The sequence below is a fragment of the Orcinus orca genome, chromosome 17, assembly GCF_937001465.1.
Source record: "Orcinus orca chromosome 17, mOrcOrc1.1, whole genome shotgun sequence".
NCBI classification, from domain to species: domain Eukaryota; kingdom Metazoa; phylum Chordata; class Mammalia; order Artiodactyla; family Delphinidae; genus Orcinus; species Orcinus orca.
The window spans coordinates 51,499,330-51,522,971 of NC_064575.1; the positions used below are offsets into that span (position 1 = coordinate 51,499,330).

General features: G+C 41.1%; 1 protein-coding gene across 6 annotated transcripts in view; it reads left to right on the plus strand.

The window, feature by feature from the left end:
- The window catches only part of SPAG1 (sperm associated antigen 1), a 98,542-nt gene that overhangs the window by 66,381 nt on the left and 8,519 nt on the right, over positions 1–23,642 (plus strand). For 5 of the 6 annotated variants that reach the window (XM_049700228.1, XM_049700226.1, XM_049700227.1 and 2 more), the window contains 6 exons: positions 3,184–3,597; positions 3,983–4,082; positions 9,076–9,228; positions 18,507–18,673; positions 20,324–20,452; positions 22,341–22,470. In XM_049700228.1, the coding sequence (XP_049556185.1) occupies positions 3,184–3,597; positions 3,983–4,082; positions 9,076–9,228; positions 18,507–18,673; positions 20,324–20,452; positions 22,341–22,470 (1,093 nt within the window). The remainder of the gene's footprint in view (positions 1–3,183; positions 3,598–3,982; positions 4,083–9,075; positions 9,229–18,506; positions 18,674–20,323; positions 20,453–22,340; positions 22,471–23,642) is intronic. The other variant, XM_049700229.1, reaches the window with a different exon arrangement.

Here is a 23,642-nt window from a genome sequence, read left to right on the forward strand (position 1 = left end):
TCGCGGAGCACAGCCTCCAGACGCACAGGCTCAGTAGTTGTGGCTCACGGGCCTAGTTGCTCTGCGGCATGTGGGATCTTCCCAGACCAGGGGTTGAACCTGTGTCCCCTGCATTAGCAGGCAGATTCTCAACCACTGCGCCACCAGGGAAGCCCTATTTAATTTCTTTCAGCAATATTTATTATACAAGTCTTTCACTGCCTTGGTTAAATTTATTCCTAAATATTTTATTCCTTTGGATGCTACTGTAAATGTAATTATTTTCGTAATTTCCTTTCAGGATTTTTCATTGCTAATTTATAGAAACAACTGATTTTTGTATGTTGATCTTGTACTCTGAAATCACTGAATTTGCTTATTAGCTCTAGTAGTGGTTTGTGTGTGCGTGTATTCTTTGGGAATATATGTACATTTATATATATATATAGGTATAGATAGATTATATATAATCATGTCATCTATGACATAATCATGTCATCTCTGTAGATAATCATGTCATCTCTGTAGATAATCATGTCATCTATGAATAGAGATAGTTTTACTTTTTCTTTTCAATATGTATGTCTTTTATTTCTTTTTCTTGTCTAATTGATCAGGCTACAACTTCCAGTACAATGTTGAGTAGCTGCAGTGAAAACAGCATCTTTGTCTTGTTCCTGAGCTTCAGGGGAAAGCTTTCAGGATTTCACTATTGAGTATGATGTTAGCTGTTTTTCATAAAAGTACTTTATCATGTTGAGAAATTTTACTTCTCTTCTTAGTTTTCTGAGTGTTTTTATCATGAAGGGGTGTTGGATTTTGTCAAGTTCCTTTTCAATGTCAGTTATGACCGTGTCAGTTTTTCCCCTTGTCCTTTAATGTCATCTGTTGCATAGATTGATTTTCTACTGTTGAACTACTCTTCCATTCCTGAGATAAATCCCACTTGGTCATGATGTATAATCCTTTTAACAGTTTGCTAGTATTTCATTGAGGATTTTTGTATCTACCAGCTACCCAAACCACCCCACCCCAGGGTACTGAAGTCTTTGTGGTCTTCAGATCTAATGATTTTCTTTAATCCTTATACAGTCAAAACTCTTGGCCATTCCTTCCTTTGATATTGGTTACTGTTTACTCCTTTCTCCCTGAAATACTCTTTCTTCTTGGTTTCTGAGGCAGTACACCCTCCTGTTTTCTCTCTCATTTCTAGGTACTCCTCCATCTCCACTGGAGATTCTGATCATCCTTTAAGCATTTTGTTTTTGTTTTTGTTGTTGTTTTTGTTTTTGCGGTATGCAGGCCTCTCACTGTTGTGGCCTCTCCTGTTGCAGAGTACAGGCTCCAGACGTGCAGGCTCAGTGGCCATGGCTTACGGGCCCAGCCGCTCCGTGGCATGTGGGATCTTCCCAGACCGGGGCACAAACCCGTGTCCCCTGCATCTGCAGGCGGACTCTCAACCACTGCGCCACCAGGGAAGCCCCCCTTTAAGTGTTTTATTTCTTAGGATCCTTTGGAAGATCTCGGTGACTCCATTCACACTCAAACTTCAGTGATCCTTTTTATGCCAGCAATTCCCAAGTCAATGTCTCTAGATAAGGCCTCCTCTGACCTACATTTGGAGCTACCTCCTGAACAACTCCTCTGGAATGTCCCACAGGTAGTTAAATACCCAACAGGACTCACAGGTCTTTCATGTTCAGGCCTCTGCTTACCTTTGCAGGAAAATGTTAAGGGGCATTTCAGTCTTAAGGAAAGAGGTACAGCATTCATTTCATTTGAATCTCAGTTATGTTGGTTTCTAGCTCTTCATGCTTGAGAGAATTCCTTACCTTCTTCCATGTGTTTCTCTTGCTTCATTTGTAATGTGGGGACAATACTTGGTATGAAGATTAACGATAATGAAAATGATAATGTATGTAAAGGTCTTGACCCATGTTAAGTTCTAAATAAATGGCAGCTATTTAGTAATAGTATTGGTCAGACATACAAGGGAATAGAAAATAATACTAGCTGTCCATCGTTTCTACTGACACTGACTTAAGCTTCCATCCATTTTTATGCTGGGTGGGACTTGAGCAGCAGATTCCAGATGAAGAGTACTGGAGCCTTGCTCTGGGTCCCATTTGGGGATTTATCTCTATAATAAGATCATCTTTTTATTGTTAAGCCCTTTTTGGTTAGTGATCCAAAACTGGATGTTATTCTGCTGTATAGAAAGCTGTATTTATTAATTAGTGTGTTTTTATACTCATTGCTTGCCTTAAGGTGATCATCCATCCACTGATTTTTATTTAAGTACTAGTGGTTTTCTACTTCCTCTGTCTTTGTGCTTCAAATTCTGGCTTTACCATTCATGAAACAGAATGGGAAATAGATTCATTAAAAATCAGATTAGAATTTGTTACAAGAGAAAGCTGGGAAGTTTCTGCATTTAGTGCTTTGAAATGATGAATTGCTTTGTTTTAAATATTAAGACACCCATCAATGAAATATTTATGCATCATTTGCCTATTTAAATATCAATTCAATAATCAATTATTTAAGCTCTGATAAGTACCTGAAATCTTTCAATCAAGATCAAAGGAACTTTTAAGTTTGAATAAGGTATTGTACTGGAAATTTTACTGTCTTTTTAAGGTTCACTTTAAAAACCAGGTGCCTGTTTTATGTGAGTTCTTTGCTAAAATCATTTTTAAATGGCTTAAAAATCACTTGGACTTTTTTTTTTTTTTCAAATTATCTTCTCCCAGTCCCTTAACATAAGGAAAGGGTGCCCTAACTTTGGGTGCAATTATTGTATTCAAGTTTTAGTAACTTCATTCATTCATTTCTAAACTGTAAATGGAAGAAAAGTACATATTTTGTAAGACCTACCTCGATACGTATGCGTTGATGAAGGGAATGATTTTGAAATGCCGGTTTTCACGTCCCAAGCTCTTCAGCGTTTGAAGAGTTAAATCCGGGGTTGGCTTCCGTCCCTAGCCCGGGAAGCCACTAGGGCTCGGAGCGCGACCTCCGCTGTTAACCCTCTGGGCCAACCGGCCCCCCAGAGGCGCCGGAACCGCCGGATTCCGCCCGAGGGGCGGGCCCACTCTGCCTGGCTTCTCCCGCGACCCCGCCCCTGCGCCGGCACCGCCGCGGCCTCCCTGGTAGTTGCTCGCGATGATGCAAACACTCACTTCCCGCATCCACTCCCCACAGAGGCCGCGGAGCCGGCGCCTGCCGGGCGCGCCGCCGAGCCGCGCGCCATGGGCAACATCCAGAAGAAGCTGACTGGCAAGAGCGAGGGCGGCAGGCGGCCGCAGAGGGGCGCGCCGCGGCGGGGCCGGGCGCCGGAGGCCGGCGCGGACAAGCGGGACCGGCCGCGGGCCCCGGCGACGGCGGGCGGCTCCAATGGGCACCCGGGCGGCGGGCGGCGCTCGGGGGGCCCCGCGGCCAGCGCGCCCCCTGGTCCCGGCGCGTCACCCGGACCTGGCGCGCCACCGGCGCCGGCGCCCGCCGCCCCAGTCGGCCCCGCCGGCCTGAAGAGCCAAGGCAACGAGCTCTTTAAAAACGGGCAGTTCGCCGAGGCGGCTCTCAGGTACTCGGCGGTGATCGCGCAGCTGGAGCCTGCAGGTGAGTGAGCTTCGCCCACGGGGTCCCTGGCCCCTCGGGCTGCGGCTCGCGGGACCTAAAGGGGCCACCGCGGGAGAGGCGCGGGCCACCTCCCGATTGACAGGCGCTCGCCCTGTAGGTTCCTTCCCAGTAACCGAGGGCAGGGCGGGAGCGACTCCACCTCCGGGAGCTGTACCTTGGAACGCGTAGCGTGTGCCCGGGCGGGGCACGGTTGCCGCGGTCCCTTACGGGCTTGGCCTCTCTGGCCACTGCGGGCATAGGGAGGTCCTCGGAGCTGCATTAGCAGCGGGGTGTAGGACTGCAGTGCCGCGGGAGACCTCAGTTGTCTGTTGAACTGTGATTTCGCTAATGGATTTTAACTGTATTTAATTAAATGTGATTTTAGGAAGTGGAAATGCAGATGATCTAAGTATCTTATATTCAAATAGAGCAGCATGTTACCTAAAAGACGGAAATTGCAGTGGCTGCATTCAAGATTGTAACAGGTAAACTGCCCGTTTTCAGCTTTGTCAAGAGATTATCATTTCACTGTGATGAATGCAGTATTTAATATACTAAATTTTCTGCATAAGAGTCTAATTAAGACATTTAAGATGTGTTAATTGGTTAATACATAAAACTTGTAAATCCTTTCACATATATGAAGACAATTATAGAAGATTGTGCAAACTTTTTTCACTTCCACTGCTATCACCTTAATTCATACTCTTTTTCACATCAGTCTCAGAGTACTGGAGAAGCCTTCTAACTAGTCTCTGCTTCCTCCAATCCACTGTGGCATCAGAATAGCTTTTCCTGAAGCATTATTTTGTGCAGACTGTTTCAGCGGGTGTTCAGTGGCTCAGTATGGTCTTCTAGATAATTATAACCTCCTCTGTCACCACACTGCCCCCCAAAAAAGCTTTCTGCTCCCATTTGGTTCATATCTATAATGCCCTCTGTACATCTTTGCTTTTCAGAAATCCTTCCTCTTCGGCTTCCCCATCCTCTCTGCTTTCCTGATCACCTCGGGCTCCCTGGTCATCTGCATGGCTGTAATGCTTGCACTGTCACTCTCACACCTGTAGGTACTTATGTCATCCACTGCATTGGATTTTAAGCTCCCTGAGGTCAAGAATCATGTATTATAGGGTTGCATCCCTCAAGCATGTTAGTCACCCATGGTACTCAACAAGTTACATGCTGAGATGGATGAATATATTTACATGAATAAAAAGTATCATTTTACCATTAAATAATAAGCCTGCTTCAGGAGCCCTTTGGAAAGAAGCTACTATTAGTGCATCTAAAAAATAAGAAGCCATATGTACTGGTTTAACCTTCACAGTTTTGGTTTACTCCTGTAGTCTGGTATAATTGTTAATATCATCCCCTTTCACTCTCAGAAGCCCTAGTTTGGACAGTAGCATGTGTGGACACCTTGATTATAAGGTAAACAGTTTTTTTTCCATTGATAGTATCAGTTTATTGATATGGATAAAATCTTGCTGGTATCTGTGCCTGCAGTTTAAAAAGAAGGCCGTGAGCTGCTTGGATTTTTTGCCGATTTTACATATTCATATTTAAAATCAATAATATTTATATTCACATTGGTCTGACTCTAGACCCCACCTACTGCTGTGCTATCTCACACCAGCTAATTGTTAGGTTTTCAGGATCTAGTGAGTTGGTTGAAGTCAAGTTGGTAGTTGAAATCTGCCATGGTTGGAGTACTACTAATACCATGAAAATTGGCAAATGCCCCAAACCTGGGCCTCTTTTCTCAGGAGAGCCGGTTGTTAAACATTTACCGCCGCCCATAACTAACAACAAGACCACGTGTATTTGCAGATTATCAGGCACGTTGTGATTTGCAGCTAAGAACCTTTCAGTTCAAGTGTGTGATGGTAATATATTACCCTTCAGACTTGTCTTAGGTCTTCCTTCAGTGAGTGAGTTCAGGACTCTAGTTACAAACAGTGGACTCACTTTATCCTTAAGTGAGAGTAAGGTGGCAGACATTTTCTTGCTAAAATGCGTTGTTTCAGTGTAGACCCAGGAGGAAGTCACAGAGGAGACTCTGGGGTCAGGAGTGGGGGTGGGCGCTAGAATGGAGGTTTGCCCTGGAGGAGAGCGGGAGATTGCCTGCAGGGGAGGGAGGGAGGGAGGGAGGTGGGTGGCGGTTTAGGTAAGGTGTCCTTAGTTAAAAGCTGTGTTCTAGGCTGAGGAATCTGGTTCTGCTGGTCAGTACTGACCTTTCTAGAAGCCGACCTACTTAGATGTTTTCTTTGATACCTGGTGTATGAGTCTTAGCATAAGGAGCATGGTGTGATTTTACGCCAAAGCAGCGATTCTCAATCTCATTTCAGTGCCAGGGAAACCATGATTTACTTATGTGAACATGTTGAAATATGGCTGTATTTAAATATGTATAAACTAGGAACCAATTATTAGCAGAAGGATGACTGTTTTCTCTTCACCTGAAAAATATTACATACATTTTAAAGGGAGCCTATTTTTTAGTTTTTCAGTTAATTATCTTTGCTCCTTGGAGAGTTGTTTCCTGTTGCAGGAGCGCTTATTACAAAGCAAGTGGTAGCAGGATTCAAACAGCGAAAAAGAAAAACTGCCCAGGGCAAAGTTTAAAATAAGGGAGAGGGGGAACCTATGAAATAACTTTGTATGCATTTTTGGGGAAAAGTCTTTGATTTTAAGTGTCTACACTCCTGGGGCCTACTCTGAAGCACTTCCCTTGAGCTCTTTCCCAGGGGCTTATGGAGAGCAGCTGCTGGGAGCATGAGGCTGTTTGAGGAGCTCAGTGGCTGCAGGCCCTGCCCTCTCCTCCCCTCAGCATCTCCAGGTTTCTAGGTTAGGCTTCCAGGTGAAGCATGAAACAGGGTTATGACACCTAAGAAAAGTTTAAAACCAAATGATTTTAAACAATAAAACAATTTCTAGAAATAATTCTCGAATTATTTCTAGAAATTCTAGAATGATTTCTAGAAATTACTTGTCATTCTCATAATTGCTTATCAGCTAAAAGAAAAATCTTCACTGTTCCCATCTGTCAGAGAATCTTTTTGGGTTATCTAAACCACATCAAAAATCTTTCACTGATTTTCCATTGAGGGTATTCTGACAGAATCAAGATGAATGAATGTTGCCTGGTAATTCTCTGCTTTTTCTCATCTTTGTTGCTCACAGACGGACTTGAAATTAGAAGACGATTTAAGAGTCTTAACTGTGTTAACTTGAATAGTTAAGCTTTTGTAAACTCTGGTTTAAAAGTTTTCTGTGTTTGTTTTTATGAATGGATGTGCTTTTTTTTTTCCTTCTAGTGGAATTCTCACTTAAAAGCTCACATTCATTTTCAGGATTGCGGTTAAAGAGAAAAAACCTTGCATTTACTTGGCTGGGCAATGCTAAAAATTAAATGCATCATCTCATTCAGTTTTAGATTCCACGCCTACCTCAGGTCTCTCTTGTGGATAAATAGCACCTTGGGTGTTGGAAGTCTTTGGTAAAATGGGGGTAGTCTTGTGTTTGTGACCTATATTTATAATCACTGTGTAGTTAATATTCCCTAAGCATTTAACTAAGGTAGATTTAAGGTAGTGGTACAGATGCCCAGAAACCTGTTTTCTAGTGTTTGAGTGTTTTTAATAGACTTTAATTATTTTTAAAATAACTTTTACTGGTCACAAGAGTAATACATACCTATTATACAAAAAAGTCTTAAAACCCAGTACAACGCAAAGAAGATCATTAAAATCATCCCCAATCCTAACACTTAGGCAAAGCAAAATTGGTTATTTTTCAAAGAAATGAAGCTAATTAGGTTTAATGACATTTCTAGAACAAATTCTATGATACACAGCTGAGGAACACACCCAGTTGAGTATCTGTACGATGTAGAGCAGTGGTCCCCAGCCTTTTTGGCACCAGGGACCAGTTTCGCGGAAGACAACTTTTCCTCGGATTGGGGGAATGGTTCAGGAAGTAATGCAAGGGGCTGCGAAGATGGGGAGTGGCAGATGAAGCTTCACTTGCTCACCCACCGTTCACCTCCTGCTGTGCAGCCCAGCTCCTAACAGGCCGTGGACCGGTACCGGTCCGTGGCCCAGGGGTTGGGGATCCCTGAATGGCAGGTGACTCTGAGTTCCTTTATCTGTGGTGCTCTTGTTTCTGTTCGTGGTAGAAAGAGTGTAGGCCCTGCAGGTTCATTCGGGAGGGGTTTGCCGAGTCCCTCCAGTGGCCTGGCAGTGATCTAGGCACTGGGATACAGTGGTGATCAGCTCCCGCAACGCCAGTGCTTTCCTGCAGCTTAAATTCAGAAGAACGGGCACGTGGGCAGACTGCTCCCTGTGTCTCTCCGTTTCCTCACCTGCAACATGAACATGTTACTATTTACCTTGCAGGCTTGTTGTGACATTAGATGAGAATGTCTGCAGAGACTAGCAATGGCAGATGTTGTCGGAGCTTCCTCCTTCCAGATCACTGTAGACAGGTATAGACAGCAGATCTCTAGGACTGTTGGGGAAAAAGTCAAGAAGACCTCACTCGTGCTTTTCCTGAAGCAAGTTAAATGTCTGATCTATAAACTGCTCATGCATAAGAATTACCAGAAGAGCAAACCTTTATCCCCGCTGTGGGCAGTCTGGCACAGAGATTTGTTAGTGGATTATTAGCTCTTCATAGGATCTCTGCACGGAGTACTTCTTTACAGTTTCGGTTGATTTTGTTAAAACTAAGAGTACAATAGTTTTCATTCATAAATACAATCTTTTGATTGTATTCTTTGTTTCAGAATATAATGAAGTGCCTTAAGTAGTGAGGTAGCTTTAAGCAGTTACTTCAGACAAAACCAAGGAACATAACCTTGAAATACATCTCTAGTGATATTGGAAATGCTTCATAGGCTAAAAAGTACAAGGTGAAAATTCATGACTTACAAGAAATCATTGGGTACTTACTCCCTTGATTTCCTCGGGTCTATGTTTGAAGCCCTTTGGCAGCAAGTAAATCATAATCAACTGTATTAAGTTTTGGAGAGCTTATTTTCAAAATGCAGTGTAGGTTTTGTGGTTCTGTGCTAAATGCCTTATTAAATACATAGGTGCAAATAAAAATTTTCCTTTTAATCTGTCAATAACAAGAACCTGTTGAAAGCCTACTCTGTGCTTGGTGCCATGATGGGCTCTGCTAGTACACAGGGGAGTGGGAGGGAGGGCACCGCCTGCTGTCGGGGAGTTCAGTCTCACCGGGGGAAAGAGCAAATGCCAAAGGGCTTCGATACTGTTTTAAAAGAAAGGAAGTAACCACAGATTTGATTGCTCTGCTACTCTGGGTTTGCCTTTCTGGTATGTTGCCAGATCCCCAAGGTAAAATATCAGATATGAATGCATGTGAGAGTCCAGTCCTATCGGATACATTCAGTTAGCGTAAGTAAGGGAGTAATTTTCAAAACAAATGACAGTGTAATATTTCTGTCTCCTTTAGGGCTCTGGAACTTCGTCCATTCTCAATCAAGCCTCTTCTTCGACGAGCAATGGCCTATGAAGCTTTAGAGCAGTATCAGAAAGCTTATGTGGATTATAAAACAGTGTTGCAAATAGACTGTGGAATCCAGATAGCAAATGACAGTGTTAACAGGTAACCTGATCAGAGGCAGCCGCCTGAGGTCTAGTTGTTTTCTAATGGAATGAGATTTTATTTTCCTCCCCTCCTTCAAGAACGATGTCAAAGTGTAGACGTGTTCTTCGTTATTGGCATTACATGAATGATTGTCTTCTTTCATTCCTTCAAAACCAAATGGTTTTGATGGATATCTTCATGGGCCTGCTAGATATTTGTGTTATGTGCCCTTTAAATAGACACTCACCTAGGATGAGTATCAACTTAAAATGGCAAAATAGCACAGAATTTGGTTCTAATTTATATTATGACCTATTTACCCCCTGGGTGAGAATGGGAAGGTAAGAATTTCCAGACTTCATAAATTGCTTTCAGGTGAACTTTGAAAATTACTACTTGGATAACATTTCTAGGTATGTAGAATATTTTTTGGTCCCATTTGTCCAAAGTATAATTTCTTCCAAGTATGTGTATATTACACTGAGCCTTCTGTTGGTCTAGTGTACCATGCCCCACTCCCCACAAAAAGACAGAAAGGGAAAAAAAAAATGACATAGCCTCTGTCTTTAAGTAAACTAGAACATAGCTAGGGGGAACAACTTAACATAAGACAGATTCTCCCCAAGTGTGAACATTAGTGAGGTGGGGATCACAGAGAGGTGAGGCTGCCTTTGTCTGTGTGGGCCACAGTTGTTGGAGAGGTGAAGGGCGTTGAGAGACCATGAGGGGACCTTGAACAAAGCTATGGAAAATGAGAATGGCAGGTTTCGGATTAATTCCTTCTTTGAGATCCTGCCTTACCTCCCCACGTGGTCCCATTGCACTTTGGAGAAAAACTCTTGGAAAGATCCGTGTGGAGAGTGGGCTTGGTGCTTCTACTCTGTGGTCGCTCAGGACCTGTCTGGTCCCAGCCTGTCCGGAAGTAAAGGGTAGATATTGGTTATTGGATCTGAGTGGGACCAGATGGAACCATGGGCATTCACGGCTTGGTCTCAATCCTGTAAAATCAGGTGTGTCACTGAGAGCTCTCCAAGCCTTTTCTCCTGCTGCACAGCTGCCTCGCTGCACGTCATCTGCTGCCTCCTCATATGTGTCTGAAGGCTCTTCTTCCCCCTTTTTGTCTGGTTAATTCCTTCTTGTCCCGAAGAAGAGGACTTTCCCTGATCCACCATCTCCCCAGCACACGTGCCCTTCAGGCTCCTCTCCTACCACCTATGCCTTCTTTCCATATTGTTTGTAAATTCTCTGCCTTCTCTTTTTGTAAAGTTCTTTTTCTCTTATTCTTCTAGGAGTTCCTGGAGGTCGGGGTTGTGTTTTATCTGTCTCTGTAGTTGGCGGTACTTTGTACAGTAAGCATCCTCAGTAAAATTGTGTGGAATGAATGCATTCTCCAACAGACAGAGCGTGGCTCACCCATGCTGTGGAATTCTGCTCTTAATTTGCCCATCCTCTGTGTGGGAGTCTCCGAGATGGTTGGGGAAAGTAGGATCTTTTCCCAGGGTTAGGAGTTCTCGTGAAACAAAGAAGCATCTGACAGAGAGACAAGGGGCCTGTTGAGGAGGTGTTTTAGGAAATCTGGTTCATAATGATAGGCTGAATGGTCTGAAGGGAGGAATTTATGTCTGAAAGACTGGGCATTCACATTTCTGAACCTTCTGCATTATACTTTGTTAAAATATTGAAGTAAAATTCACATAACAGCTAAATTAACTGTTTTAAGGTGTACAGTTTAGTGGCCTTTAGTACACTCACAGTGTTGTGCAGCCACCACCTTTAACTAGTTCCAAAATATTTCATCCCCAAAGGGAAACTCTGTCCCCCTTAAGCAGCCACTCCTCATTCTCCCTTTCCAAGCACCTGATCTGCTGTCTCTGTGGATTTACCCTTTCTGGATAGTTCATATAAATAGAATCATACAATATGTACCTTTGGTGTCTGGCTTATTTCACTTAGCATAATGTTTTCAAGGTTGGTCCGCGGTGTGGCATGTGTGTTGACGTCATTTCTTTTTATGACTGAATAATACTCTGTTGTATGGATGTATCACATTGTGTTTATCCATTCATCCGTTGATGGACCTTTCCGCTGTTTGCACCGTTTGGCTGTTGTGAATAGTGCTGCTCTGAACATTCACGTGCAAGGTTTTGTTTGCATACGTGTTTTCAGTTCCTTTTGGCGTACACCTAGGCATGGAATTGCTGGGTCATATGGTAATTCTGTTTAGCTTTTTGAGGATTGTATTGTAATTTTTATATGTACTCAAGAAGGTTCTTTTACACAAATTGACGTTTAAGACTCATTCATTTTTTTTAATTGAATGGCTCTTGCTGATACATCGTTTTATAAGATGAGGAGGCTTTGTCTGGTTTTGCCATATATATCTTCTATAAAATATCCATTTAGAAAATTTCACTATACCTTTTCATGAATCTCATATTTATGCTTGCTTTGCCACCAAAGCCACAGCAGCTTTTTATTTTCTTAAATTTAAACATCTGTGCCTATTTTGTATGTGTCTTCCATTAACCATATCCCTCCCCAGGAATCTTACATGTTACATTTCCCTGCATATACTTATTTATTCCCAGGCAACACATCATCTCTTTTCAGCTGCCTCTTCCTTACCTCTCTGCTGGTAATACAAGTTTTGCTTGAAAATTCTTTTTTTCTAAAATTTTCTTTCTTTTTCTTCTGCTATTGTGGGTGGTTATACATTAATTTTTTCAAATTTATTTTTTACACTAAAATATATGAGATGTGGTTATCATAGCGAAAGATCACTATTGAAATTTCGGTTTATGAAATTGCAGGGAAAGTGTATGTATTACATTTGCCTCTATATAGATATAAAATTTTTTTCACAGAAAAAGTACTACTGAGCTAACTAATTGGAATGCATTCTACTAATTACCAGTAACTTTATCAGTCTTGGGGACCACCTTTTTAAAATTATTTATTTATTTTTAACATCTTTATTGGAGTACAATTGCTTTACAATGGTGTGTTAGTTTCTGCTTTATAACAAAGTGAATCAGCTATACATATACATATATCCCCATATCTCCTCCCTCTTGAGTCTCCCACCCTCCCTATCCCACCTCTCTAGGTGGTCACAAAGCACCGAGCTGATCTCCCTGTGCTATACAGCTGCTTCCCACTAGCTAGCTGTTTTACATATGGTAGTGTATATATATCCGTGCCACTCTCTCACTTCATCCCAGCTTACCCTTCTCCCTCCCCGTGTCCTCAAGTCCATTCTCTACTTCTGCATCTTTATTCCTGTCCTGCCCCCAGGTTCTTCAGAAGCTTTTCTTTTTTTTTTTTTTTAATTTAGATTCCATATATATGTGTTAGCATACGGTATTTGTTTTCCTCTTTCTGACTTACTTCACTCTGTATGACAGACTCTAGGTCCATCTACCTCACTACAAATAATTCAATTTTGTTTCTTTTTATGGCTGAGTAATATTCCATTGTATATATGGAATATTTTATCCACATCATCTTTATCCATTCATCTGTCAGTGGACACTTAGGTTGCTTCCGTGTCGTGGCTATTGTAAATAGAGCTGCAGTGAACATTGGGGTACATGACTCTTTTTGCATTATGGTTTTCTCAGGATATATGCCCAGTAGTGGGATTGCTGTGTCATATGGCAGTTCTATTTTTAGTTTTTTAAGCAACCTCCATACTGTTCTCCATAGTGGCTGTATCAATTTACATTCCCACCAACAGTGCAAGAGGGTTCCCTTTTCTCCACACCCTCTCCAGCATTTATTGTTTGTAGATTTTTTGATGATGGCCGTTTTGACCGGTGCGAGGTGATACCTCATTGTAGTTTTGATTTGCATTTCTCTAGTGATTAGTGATGTTGAGCATCCTTTCATGCGTTTGTTGGCAATCTGTATATCTTCTTTGGAGAAATGTCTGTTTTTTTTAATTTTTATTTTTATTTCCAGTTCTCTAGGAGGTGGGTCAAAAAGGATCTTGCTGTGATTTATGTCATAGGAGTGTTCACTATGTTTTCCTCTAAGAGTTTTATAGTGCCTGGCCTTACATTTAGGTCTTTAATCCATTTTGAGTTTATTTTTGTGTATGGTGTTAGGGAGTATTCTAATTTCATTCTTTTACATGTAGCTGTCCAGTTTTCCCAGAACCACTTATTAAAGAGGCTGTCTTTTCTCCATTGTATATTCTTGCCTCCTTTATCAAAAATAAGGTGACATAGGTGCGTGGGTTTATCTCTGGGTTTTCTATCCTGTTCCATTGATCTGTATTTCTGTTTTTGTGCCAGTACCATGCTCTCTTTGATTACTGTAGCTTGGTAGTATAGTCTGAAGTCAGGGAGCCTGATTCCTCCAGCTCCATTTTTCTTTCTCAAGATTCCTTTGGCTATTCGGGGTCTTTTGTGTTTCCATATGAATTGTGCAACTTTTTGTCCTAGTGCTGTGAAAAATAACATTGGTAGTTTGATAGGGATTGCATTGAATCTGTAGATTGCTTTGGGTAGTATAGTCATTTTCACAATGTTGATTCTTCCAATCCAAGAACATGGTATATCTCTCCATCTGTTTGTATCATTAATTTCTTTCATCAGTGTCTAATAGTCTTCTGCATACAAGTCTTTTGTCTCCCTAGGTAGGTTTATTCCTAGGTATTTTATTCTTTTTGTTGCAGTGGTAAGTAGGAGTGTTTCCTTAATTTCTCTTTCAGATTTTTCATCATTAGTGTATAGCAATGCCAGAGATTTCTGTGCATTAATTTTGTATCCTGCTACTTTACCAAATTCATTGATTAGCTCTAGTAGTTTTCTGGTAGCATCTTTAGGATTCTACCAGAATAGTATCATGTCATCTGCAAACAGTGACAGCTTTACTTCTTTTCTGGTTTGGATTCCTTTTATTTTTTGTTCTTCTCTGATTGCTTGTGCTAAAACTTCCAAAACTATGTTGAATAACAGTGGTGAGAGTGGACAACCTTGTCTTCTTCCTGATCTTAGTGGAAATAGTTTCAGTTTTTCACTACTGAGGACGTTGTCGGCTGTGGGTTTGTCATATATGGCCTTTATTATGTTGAGGTAAGTTCCATCTGTGCCTACTTCCTGGAGGGTTTTTATCATAAATGGGTGTTGAATTTTGTTGAAAGCTTTCTCTGCATCTATTGAGATGATCATATGGTTTTTATTCATTTTGTTAATATGGTTTATCACATTGTTTGATTTGCGTATATTGAAGAATCCTTGCATTCCTGGGATAAACCCCACTTGATCATGGTGTATGATACTTTTTTGTTGTTTGTTTGTTTTTTTGCTGTACGCGGGCCTCTCACTGTTGTGGCCTCTCCAGTTGCAGAGCACAGTCTCCAGACGCGCAGGCTCAGTGGCCCTGGCTCACGGGCCTAGCCGCTCCGCGGCATGTGGGATCTTCCCAGACCAGGGCAAGAACCGTGTCCCCTGCATTGGCAGGTGGACTCTCAACCACTGCGCCTCCAGGGAAACCCAAGTGTATGATACTTTTAATGTGCTGTTGGATTCTGTTTGCTTATATTTTGTTGAGGATTTTTGCATCTGTGTTCATCAGTGATATTGGCCTGTAGTTTTCTTTCTTTGTGACATCTTTGTCTGGTTTTGGTATCAGGGTGATGGTGGCCTGGTAGAATGAGTTTGGGAGTGTTCCTCCCTCTGCTATATTTTGGAAGAGTTTGAGAAGGATAGGTGTTAGCTCTTCTAAAAATATTTGATAGAATTCGCCTGTGAAGCCATCTGATCCTGGGCTTTTGTTTGTTGGAAGATTTTTGATCACAGTCTCAGTTTCAGTGCATGTGATTGGTCTGTTTATATCTTCTGTTTCTTTCTGGTTTAGTCTCAGAGGGTTGTGCTTCTCTAAGAATTTGTCCATTTCTTCCAGGTTGTTCATTTTATTGGCATATAGTTGCTTGTAGTAATCTCTCATGATCTTTTGTATTTCTGCGGTGTCAGTTGTTACTTCTCCTTTTTCACTTCTAATTCTATTGATTTGAGTCTTCTCCCTTTTTTTCTTGATGAGTCTGACTCATGGTTTAACAATTTTGCTTATCTTCTCAAAGAACCAGATTTTAGTTTTATTGATCTTTGCCATTGTTTCCTTCATTTCTTCTTCATTTATTTCTGATCTGATATTTATTTCTTTCCTTCTGCTAACTTTGCGGGGGTTTTTGTTCTTCTTTCTCTAATTGCTTTAGGTGTAAGGTTAGGTTGTTGGAGATGTTTCTTGTTTCTTGAGGTAGGATTGTATTGCTATAAACTTCCCTCTTAGAACTGATTTTGCTGCATCCCATAGGTTCTGGGTCTTCATTGTCATTTGTTTCTAGGTATTTTTTGATTTCCACTTTGATTTCTTCAGTGATCTCTTGGTTATTAAGTAGTATACTGTTTAGCCTCCATGTGTTTGTATTCTTTACAGATTTTTTCCTGTAATTAATATCTAGTCTCATAGTACTGTGGTCAGAAAAGATACTTGATACGATTTCAATTTTCTTAAATTTACCAAGCCTTGATTTGTGACCCAAGATATGATCTATCCTGGAGAATGTTCCATGAGCACTTGAGAAGAAAGTGTATTCTGTTGTTTTTGATAGGAATGTCCTATAAATATCAATTAAGTCCATCTTGTTTAATGTATCATTTAAAGCTGTGTTTCCTTATTTATTTTCATTTTGGATGATCTGTCCATTGGTGAAAGTGGGGTGTTAAAGTCCCCTACTATGATTGTGTTACTGTCGATTTCCCCTTTTATGGCTGTTAGCCATTTGCCTTATGTATTGAGGTGCTCCTATGTTGGGTGCATAAATATTTACAATTGTTATATCTTCTTCTTGGATTGAGCCCTTGATCATTATGTAGTGTCCTTCTTTGTCTCTTATAACAGTCTTTATTTTAAAGTCTATTTTGTCTGATATGAGAATTGCTGCTCCAGTTTTCTTTGGATTTCCACTTGCATGGAATATCTTTTTCCATCCCCTTTCAGTCTGTATGTGCCCCTAGGTCTGAAATGGGTCTCTTGTAGACAGCATATATATGGATCTGTTTTGGTATCCATTCAGCCAGTCTATGTCTTTTGGTTGGAGCATTTAATCCATTTACATTTAAGGTAGTTATCGATATGTATGTTTCTATTACCCATTGTTTTCGGTTTGTTATTGTACGTCTTTTCCTTTTCTTGTGTTGCCTGCCTAGAGAAGTTCCTTTAGTATTTGTTGTAAAGGTCGTTTGGTGGTGCTAAATTCTCTCAGGTTTTGCTTGTCTGTAAAGGTTTTAATTTCTCCGTCGAATCTGAATTAGATCCTTGCTGGGTAGAGTAATCTTGGTTGTAGGTTTTTCCCTTTCATCACTTTAGATATGTCCTGCCACTCCTTTCTGGCTTGCAGAGTTTCTGCTGAAAGATCAGCTGTTAACCTTATGGGGAGTCCCTTGTATGTTATTTGTTGTTTTTCCCTTGTTGCTTTTAATATTTTTCTTTGTATTTAATTTTTGATAGTTTGATTAATGTGTGTCTTGGCATGTTTCTCCTTGGATTTATCCTGTATGGGACTCTCTGTGCTTCCTGGACTTGATTAACTATTTCCTTTCCCATATTTGGGAAGTTTTCAACTATAATCTCTTCAAATATTTTCCCAGTCCCCTTCTTTTTCTTTTCCTCCTCTGGGATCCCTATAATTCAAATGTTTGTGCATTTAATGTTGTCCCAGAGGTCTCTGAGACTGTCCTCAATTCTTTCCATTCTTTTTTCTTTATTCTGCTCTGCGGTGGTTATTTCCATCAATTTATTTTCCAGGTCACTTATCCGTTCTTCTGCCTCAGTTATTCTGCTATTGATTCCTTCTAGAGAATTTTTATTTCATTTATTGTGTTGTTCATCATTGTTTGTTTGCTCTTTAGTTCTTCTAGGTCCTTGTTAAACATTTCTTGTATTTTCTCCATTCTGTTTCCAAGATTTTGGATCATCTTTACTATCATTACTCTGAATTCTTTCAGGTAGACTGCCTATTTCCTCTTCATTTGTTTGGTCTGGTGGGTTTTTATCTTGCTCCTTCATCTGCTGTGTGTTTCTCTGTCTTCTCATTTTGCTTAACTTACTGCGTTTGGGGTCTCCTTTTCACAGGCTGCAGGTTCGTAGTTCCCGTTGTTTTTGGTGTCTGCCCCCGGTGGCTATGGTTGGCTCAGTGGGTTGTGTAGGCTTCCCTGTGGAGGTGACTAGTGCCTGTGTTCTGGTGGATGAGGCTGGATCTTGTCTTTCTGGTGGGTAGGAACCACCTTTTTTTTGAAACCAGATTTTTCCCAAAGACATAATTCAGTTTTGTTTTAAAATCTAAGTGCGATATTTTGTAAGTTTAAAGTGATGAGAAAGTGATAATCAGGGATGTTATCTCAATATTATGATAGCCATTAGCAAATGTCATTAATACAAGGGCCCTCGTAGTAGACTGCAGTATCCTATTCTTTCATCTTTATGCATATGAAAACAAAAAGAGTGGATAATTTTAGAGATGTAAAAAAACACAAGGTAAAGAGTATCTTAACCACAGGTAAATGTTTCCAGAAGAAGCACTATTCCGTGTAACTGCTACTCCTCATCACTTTTAACAGCCAGTGTTATATACCTGTGTTTCGTATACACTTTGGGCATAGAAATTCCAAAGTAATTCTGATTATTCTCAAGAGTAGTACATTATCAATTTAGTAATTATATGAAATGTTATGCAGGGGATATTTCTTCTAGGCCTCCTAACTTTCAGTTTTATACTTCACTTTTTTAAAAATTAAAATTTTATTGCATATACATTAAAACTTTTTTAAACTAATTAGAAATGTCTTAATTTTTTCTTGTGATGCAAAAAGGATCTAAAGTTACATAGTTTGGGGCAATTTTTTTTTTTTTTTTCCGTGGTACGCAGGCCTCTCTCACTGTCGTGACCTCTCCCGTTGCGGAGCACAGGCTCCGGACGCGCAGGCTCAGCGGCCATGGCTCACGGGCCCAGCCGCTCCGCGGCATATGGGGTCTTCCCGGACGGGGGCACAAACCCGTGTCCCCTGCATCGGCAGGCGGACTGTCAACACTGGGCCACCAGGGAAGCCCTGGGGCAATTTTTAAGAGTCCTTTTTAAGACTGTTTATGTGGATAGCAAATGGCTTGATTGTGTGCTTTCTACAGGGAAGTACAGAAATGCATCGCATTTGTACATTTTACTCTTGCTATGACCTCCAGTAATGTAGAAAGCAAATTGCCTGATCAACAGAGGAATCTGCTTTTCTTTTTAGGATAACAAAAATCCTAATGGCCCTGGATGGACCAAGCTGGCGGGAGAAGCTGTCGCCCATTCCTGCTGTGCCCACTTCTGCACAGTTGCGAGCTTGGCGGCCTGTGGCAGAGACGCCGCCAGACCAAGTGGGAGGTTCCTGCAGCCATCACCAACCGGGCATCACAGGTAGGGGAAGCCTACACTTATTTCTTCTGAGGGTTATCGGGAGCTGTGCGTATATTTTCACAGTAAAGCAGAAGGATAAGTGCCTGAACTCAGGCGTCCGCTATGGGTTTAAGTTAAGACCCTGTTCTCCCTCTAACTGCAGAGTCTTAGGAAGTTGCCACATACCTCCAGTGTTTGTATATGAAAGGGGGAAATATGAGTAACTGTCTCATGGAGTTATTCTCAGGAATAAATGGAGAGTTGCATATGAAATACTTAGCACATGTGCTGACTGTGTAAGCTTATAGTAGCCTCTTAATAAACGTTGAGTCAGCATTATCATTAAAAATAAGAAAAAAGAATTGAGTAGCATATAGTTCTCTACACACCATGTATGTGGCAAGGCTAGTTTAATGAGATTGATGTTTTTGAAATAATCAAGCAAAATAAAGCCCTACGAATCACCCTGGCTACTGTGATGAGATTCAGTTATAGAAAGCCAAGGAAGGAAGAGATAGGGGCATTAAGAAACTACCATAATAATCCAGCCAAGAGATAAGGGTGGCTTGAATAAAGAGGGTAGTAGAAGAGGTAGTGAGAATTATTAGATTCTAGTCACAATTTAAAGGTAAAGCTGACTAGTTGGATGTGGGAGAAGAGCTACAGATAATTTCAGGGTTTCTGTCTTGAGAAAGTAGAAGGATGGAAGTGCCATTTATTAGATGGGAAAACCGCAGAAAAATTAGATTTGGAACAATCAAGAGCTCAATTGTGGACACATCAAGTTCAGAAAACCTACTGGACGTTCAAAAGAACTTAGAGTTTGAGAGGGGAGGGAGGTTGTATTGACATATAAACTTGGAAGCAGGCAGGTTATAAATGATATTTCAAGTTATGAGGTTAGATGAGATCACCAAGGTTTTACAAAGTATAATTGAGAGATCTAAAGATGAAGTCTTAGGGAATGCCATCATTTATTATAAGAACTTCTATGTACTTCCATATGAATTTTATAAATCTCACCATGCAGAAATTCTAGAATGCCAAAGATGCAAGGCTTTAATTTAAAACATCGTTTGGTTGTTTACATTTAAGGTTGGGGATAGGGCTATATAACATCTGACTTTGGTTTTACAAAGCAGAGAGGGAGTAGGAACAAAAATTGTTACTCTGTAGTAGCACCTTTCTCCCATCCTGTGGAGTGTTTTGGGGAACATGCCCAGGAAGATCTCTATTAAGTAACAACAAGAAAGTATACATTTTTTTCAGGCTGTGCCACCATGCCAAGGGAAGGGACCAGAGCCTCACAAATCATGAAACGACTGACAGAAGTTGGGGTCACATGGATCCTTGTAATTTAATCCCAATTTTCTTATAAAATAAACTATAGGTTTTCAAAAAAAAAAAAAAGCCCTACAACATATATCTAGCAGTACCTCCTTCTGCCTTGTATCGTAGTTGTTCACATCCATACATACATCCTCACAGTGCTTATCTCAGAACTTTGTGCAGAGTGTTTAATGTGGCTTCACGCTTGCCTTCTGCTTGAAAGCTGGCTGAGGCTCCATTTCTCCTGCCTGCTTAGGAACCCCATGTGTGTCTGTGTCGAGCTTCATCTTGCAGACATGCTGAGCCGTGATGTCCCAATGGCTCACCCTTTTCATTGCCTAGAAGGAAGATGCCGGGAACTTCTGCCAAGGCTTTTAGATGGTTCAGCAGTCCTGGGGAAAACATGGAGATCTCTAGCTTCTAGAATCCATTATGAATGGGGCCTGGCACAAAGCGTTTACTCAGTAAAGGGTAGCTATTCATTACTAGTAACGTGCATATACTAACCATACTATAGATATGTGATAGTGAATCATGAGCACAAGAATAGTCAGCTCTTTCTGTTCATATTTGTGTACTAATTATTAGTGAGACTGGATACCAAAGACTTAAAAACAATGTAGGAAGAAAAGCTTGAGGAAAGTTTTTCAGCAACTTGGAAGAAAAAAAATCCTCTGTGATATTCTGTTTTAGAGCTTAGATGTACCAAGATTTATGGGGACTGTCATTTGGCCACATAGTGTGAGTTCTTTTGAAACATGAAACATTAGGCAGAAATATTCTGTAATTTGAAATAAAGGATGAAAAGTTAATATGTCATGCCATTTGTGCACAGGGACAAATAAGATTATTTTTTACATTCCAAGTTTATACTATAAATTCAGTACATCTATCAAGATTTTTAGATCACAGAATTTAAAGGCATATTTTAAAATTTGTTATGCAGTTTTATTTTCTATCAAGATACTCCATAAAGTTATTACATAGATTTAAAACTTTAAATTTTAACATTTTATGTATGTTAGAAAACTTTGGATATCTGTTGACTTATAACTGTAAGGAATAGTTTTGGCTCAAGTAACTGAAAGGGCCCAGACAGGCTCTAAAATCAGGCACAACTTGTCAGGGCTCAGGCTCTGGCCAGAAATAATAGAAATGTAGCAGTTTTAGACTTCATGTCTGCACATATCAATGTCCAAAAGGAGAGAGGCACCATTGCTTTTGGTGGCATTAATTTAAGAATGAGGAGATATGTTGCCCCAAAGACCCAGCTTTCTTAGCCTGTTATTCTGTTGGCTGAGCTCTGTTGGTATTTATTCTAATGGGTCATGTGCCCATTGCTGAACCCCTTCCTGTAATGAAGAAATGCCATGCCATGAGTTCCCGATCAGTGGGGTCAGCTTCCCCTGGACACATGGGCTGAGTAGGAGAGGAGTGATAGCTGAATGAATGTTGAGGTACCCTTAGGAAGAAGGAAATGGATCCTGAGTGAGGAGCCAGCCATGCTCACTGCAAGATAATAGGCAATAGTAATAGTTGGGACTCTGATCGCAGATAACGGAAAACCCAACCATTAATGTCTTAAGCAAAAGACGTTGTTTATCGGCACCCCTTGTGGAAAAGGCCACAAGTAGGATGGCTGCAGGGATGACTAGATTCGGCACTCAGAGGTTATTCGTTAGCTGTCTGTCTTGGCCTCTCTCTTGCTCTGTTGGCCCCATTCTCAGACAGATTCTCCCCTTGCATCGCATGATGGCAAAATAGCTCCTCCTTTTATCCTCATGTTCCACGGCAAAGAGCAAGAATTACCTTACCAGAAGCTGCCACTAAAATCTTATTGTAGCTCGTTGGCTCTCATAGGTCCGTTCCTGACCAATTAGATTATTGTGGCCAAGGGAACATAGTGTGCTGGTTAGTAAAACAAAGATTACTCCAAAAGGTAGGGCTAGGGTGGGATTTGCTTTACTTAAACCTTAGGAGCAGAGAGTGGAGGAGGTGTGATTCCAAGGAAACTCGGACTGCTGGAAGATGTCTAATTCAGGCTTTAATGGGTTTGTTTGTTCACTTTTCATGAAATAGTTACTACACCAAACACTAGATATTTCTATCTCCAGCAGAGAAAAGAAGGCGTGCCAATATGGATAAAAGGATAGAATCACTTGTATTTTATTTTCTAATTTGAAAAAATAGTGTCATAATTGTATAATCATTTTTACTTATAGCCAATTTATCTTTTTAATTTGTATACAACGTTTTGTTCCATTTAGACTTTAGCTCTGTATGGTTTGTGGTCACTTAACTTCCAGTTTTGTAAAGGTGCTTATATGAATACTTGCTCTTTTTTGTGTGTGTCCCATAGATGAAGAAATGTTTAAAACCCTTAAAGAAGAAGGAAATCAATGTGTAAAGGACAAAAACTATAAAGATGCCCTTAGTAAATACAGTGAATGCTTAAAAATTAACAAGGAATGTGCCATTTATACAAACAGGCAAGTTCTTTGTAACTTTCTATATTTCTTATGTTCATAGTTTTGATGAAAAAATTATAGATAAATTACTTGCCAAAGTTTATTCCCATGATTCTGAGACTCTATATAGCAAATTGTTTTAAGTGAGTGTTTTTTAAAGAGGTGGGGCTATCGGAGAGATTGAAAACATGATGTGTCTCGGAGCTGGGAGGTCTGACGTGGACTGCGCTAGGTTCCCGCGTGGCCATGGCTGCCCTGGCTGGTGCTGCTTTGATTCTCCGTGGTGTGTGGCCTCGCCGCGGCTCGTGAGGAGGCCTCAGCGCGGTCCTCCAGAGTGGGAGCAGGAATCAGCTGCCTTTCAAACTAGTGTCTTAAGGGCCCCTTTTCTCTTGAAGTGCTAAGGGAAGGGCCCAGCATCTTCTAATGTGTAGTAGGAATGGGCAGATTTTTCCAGAATGCTGCTCAAGGTGCCATGTTTAACACATTATGGTAAAAAAGATAGTTAACCTAGAATATGGTGATTTGGGGATTTTTAGGGCATAGATAGAGTCTGCAGTGACAAGGAAGAATAAGGTATGGTTCCTAAAGAATAGGGGCTCAGCATGGGTTCTCCTAGCCATTTCAGAAAAAACTTTTAATCTCTCACTGCTTTGTTTTTGTACATGTTTTCCTCTTTTGGCAGCCTTTTTTGTGAAAGATTCTGTCACTGAACCCAACAGGTACTTTTCTACCCTTCTCCTGTTCAGCCTCGGTGGCCTTGGGCATCACTGGCCACTCAGTTTTTCCTGGAGACCACCTCTCCTCTTGGCTGCGGTGCAGACAGCTCACTTGCCTGGCTCTCCCCTTCTCACTTTTCTTTTTTCTTTCCCTGGTGTTCTCGGGCTTCTAAAGGCATAGATCCCTTGTCTGCTCTAATGTTCTCTGGGCCATTTAATCCTCTCCCCAGATCCATTTACCACCTTCCAATTATGTCCCCCAAATCTTTGTCTCTGAGCCCCGGACCTGAGCACCTCCCTCCCTTCTGCACTCATGGTGGGTTATCATCCCTGACCCACGCCTCCCTCTCCAGTCTGTCAGCAGCTCAGATGTCCTACCTTCTAAATTCCTCTTGGGCGTGAGCCTTTCTGTCCACCCTCACCGTCAGCCCCTCCTCCGGCTGACACCGGCTCTCCCTGGATGTCTGCAGTGCCCTC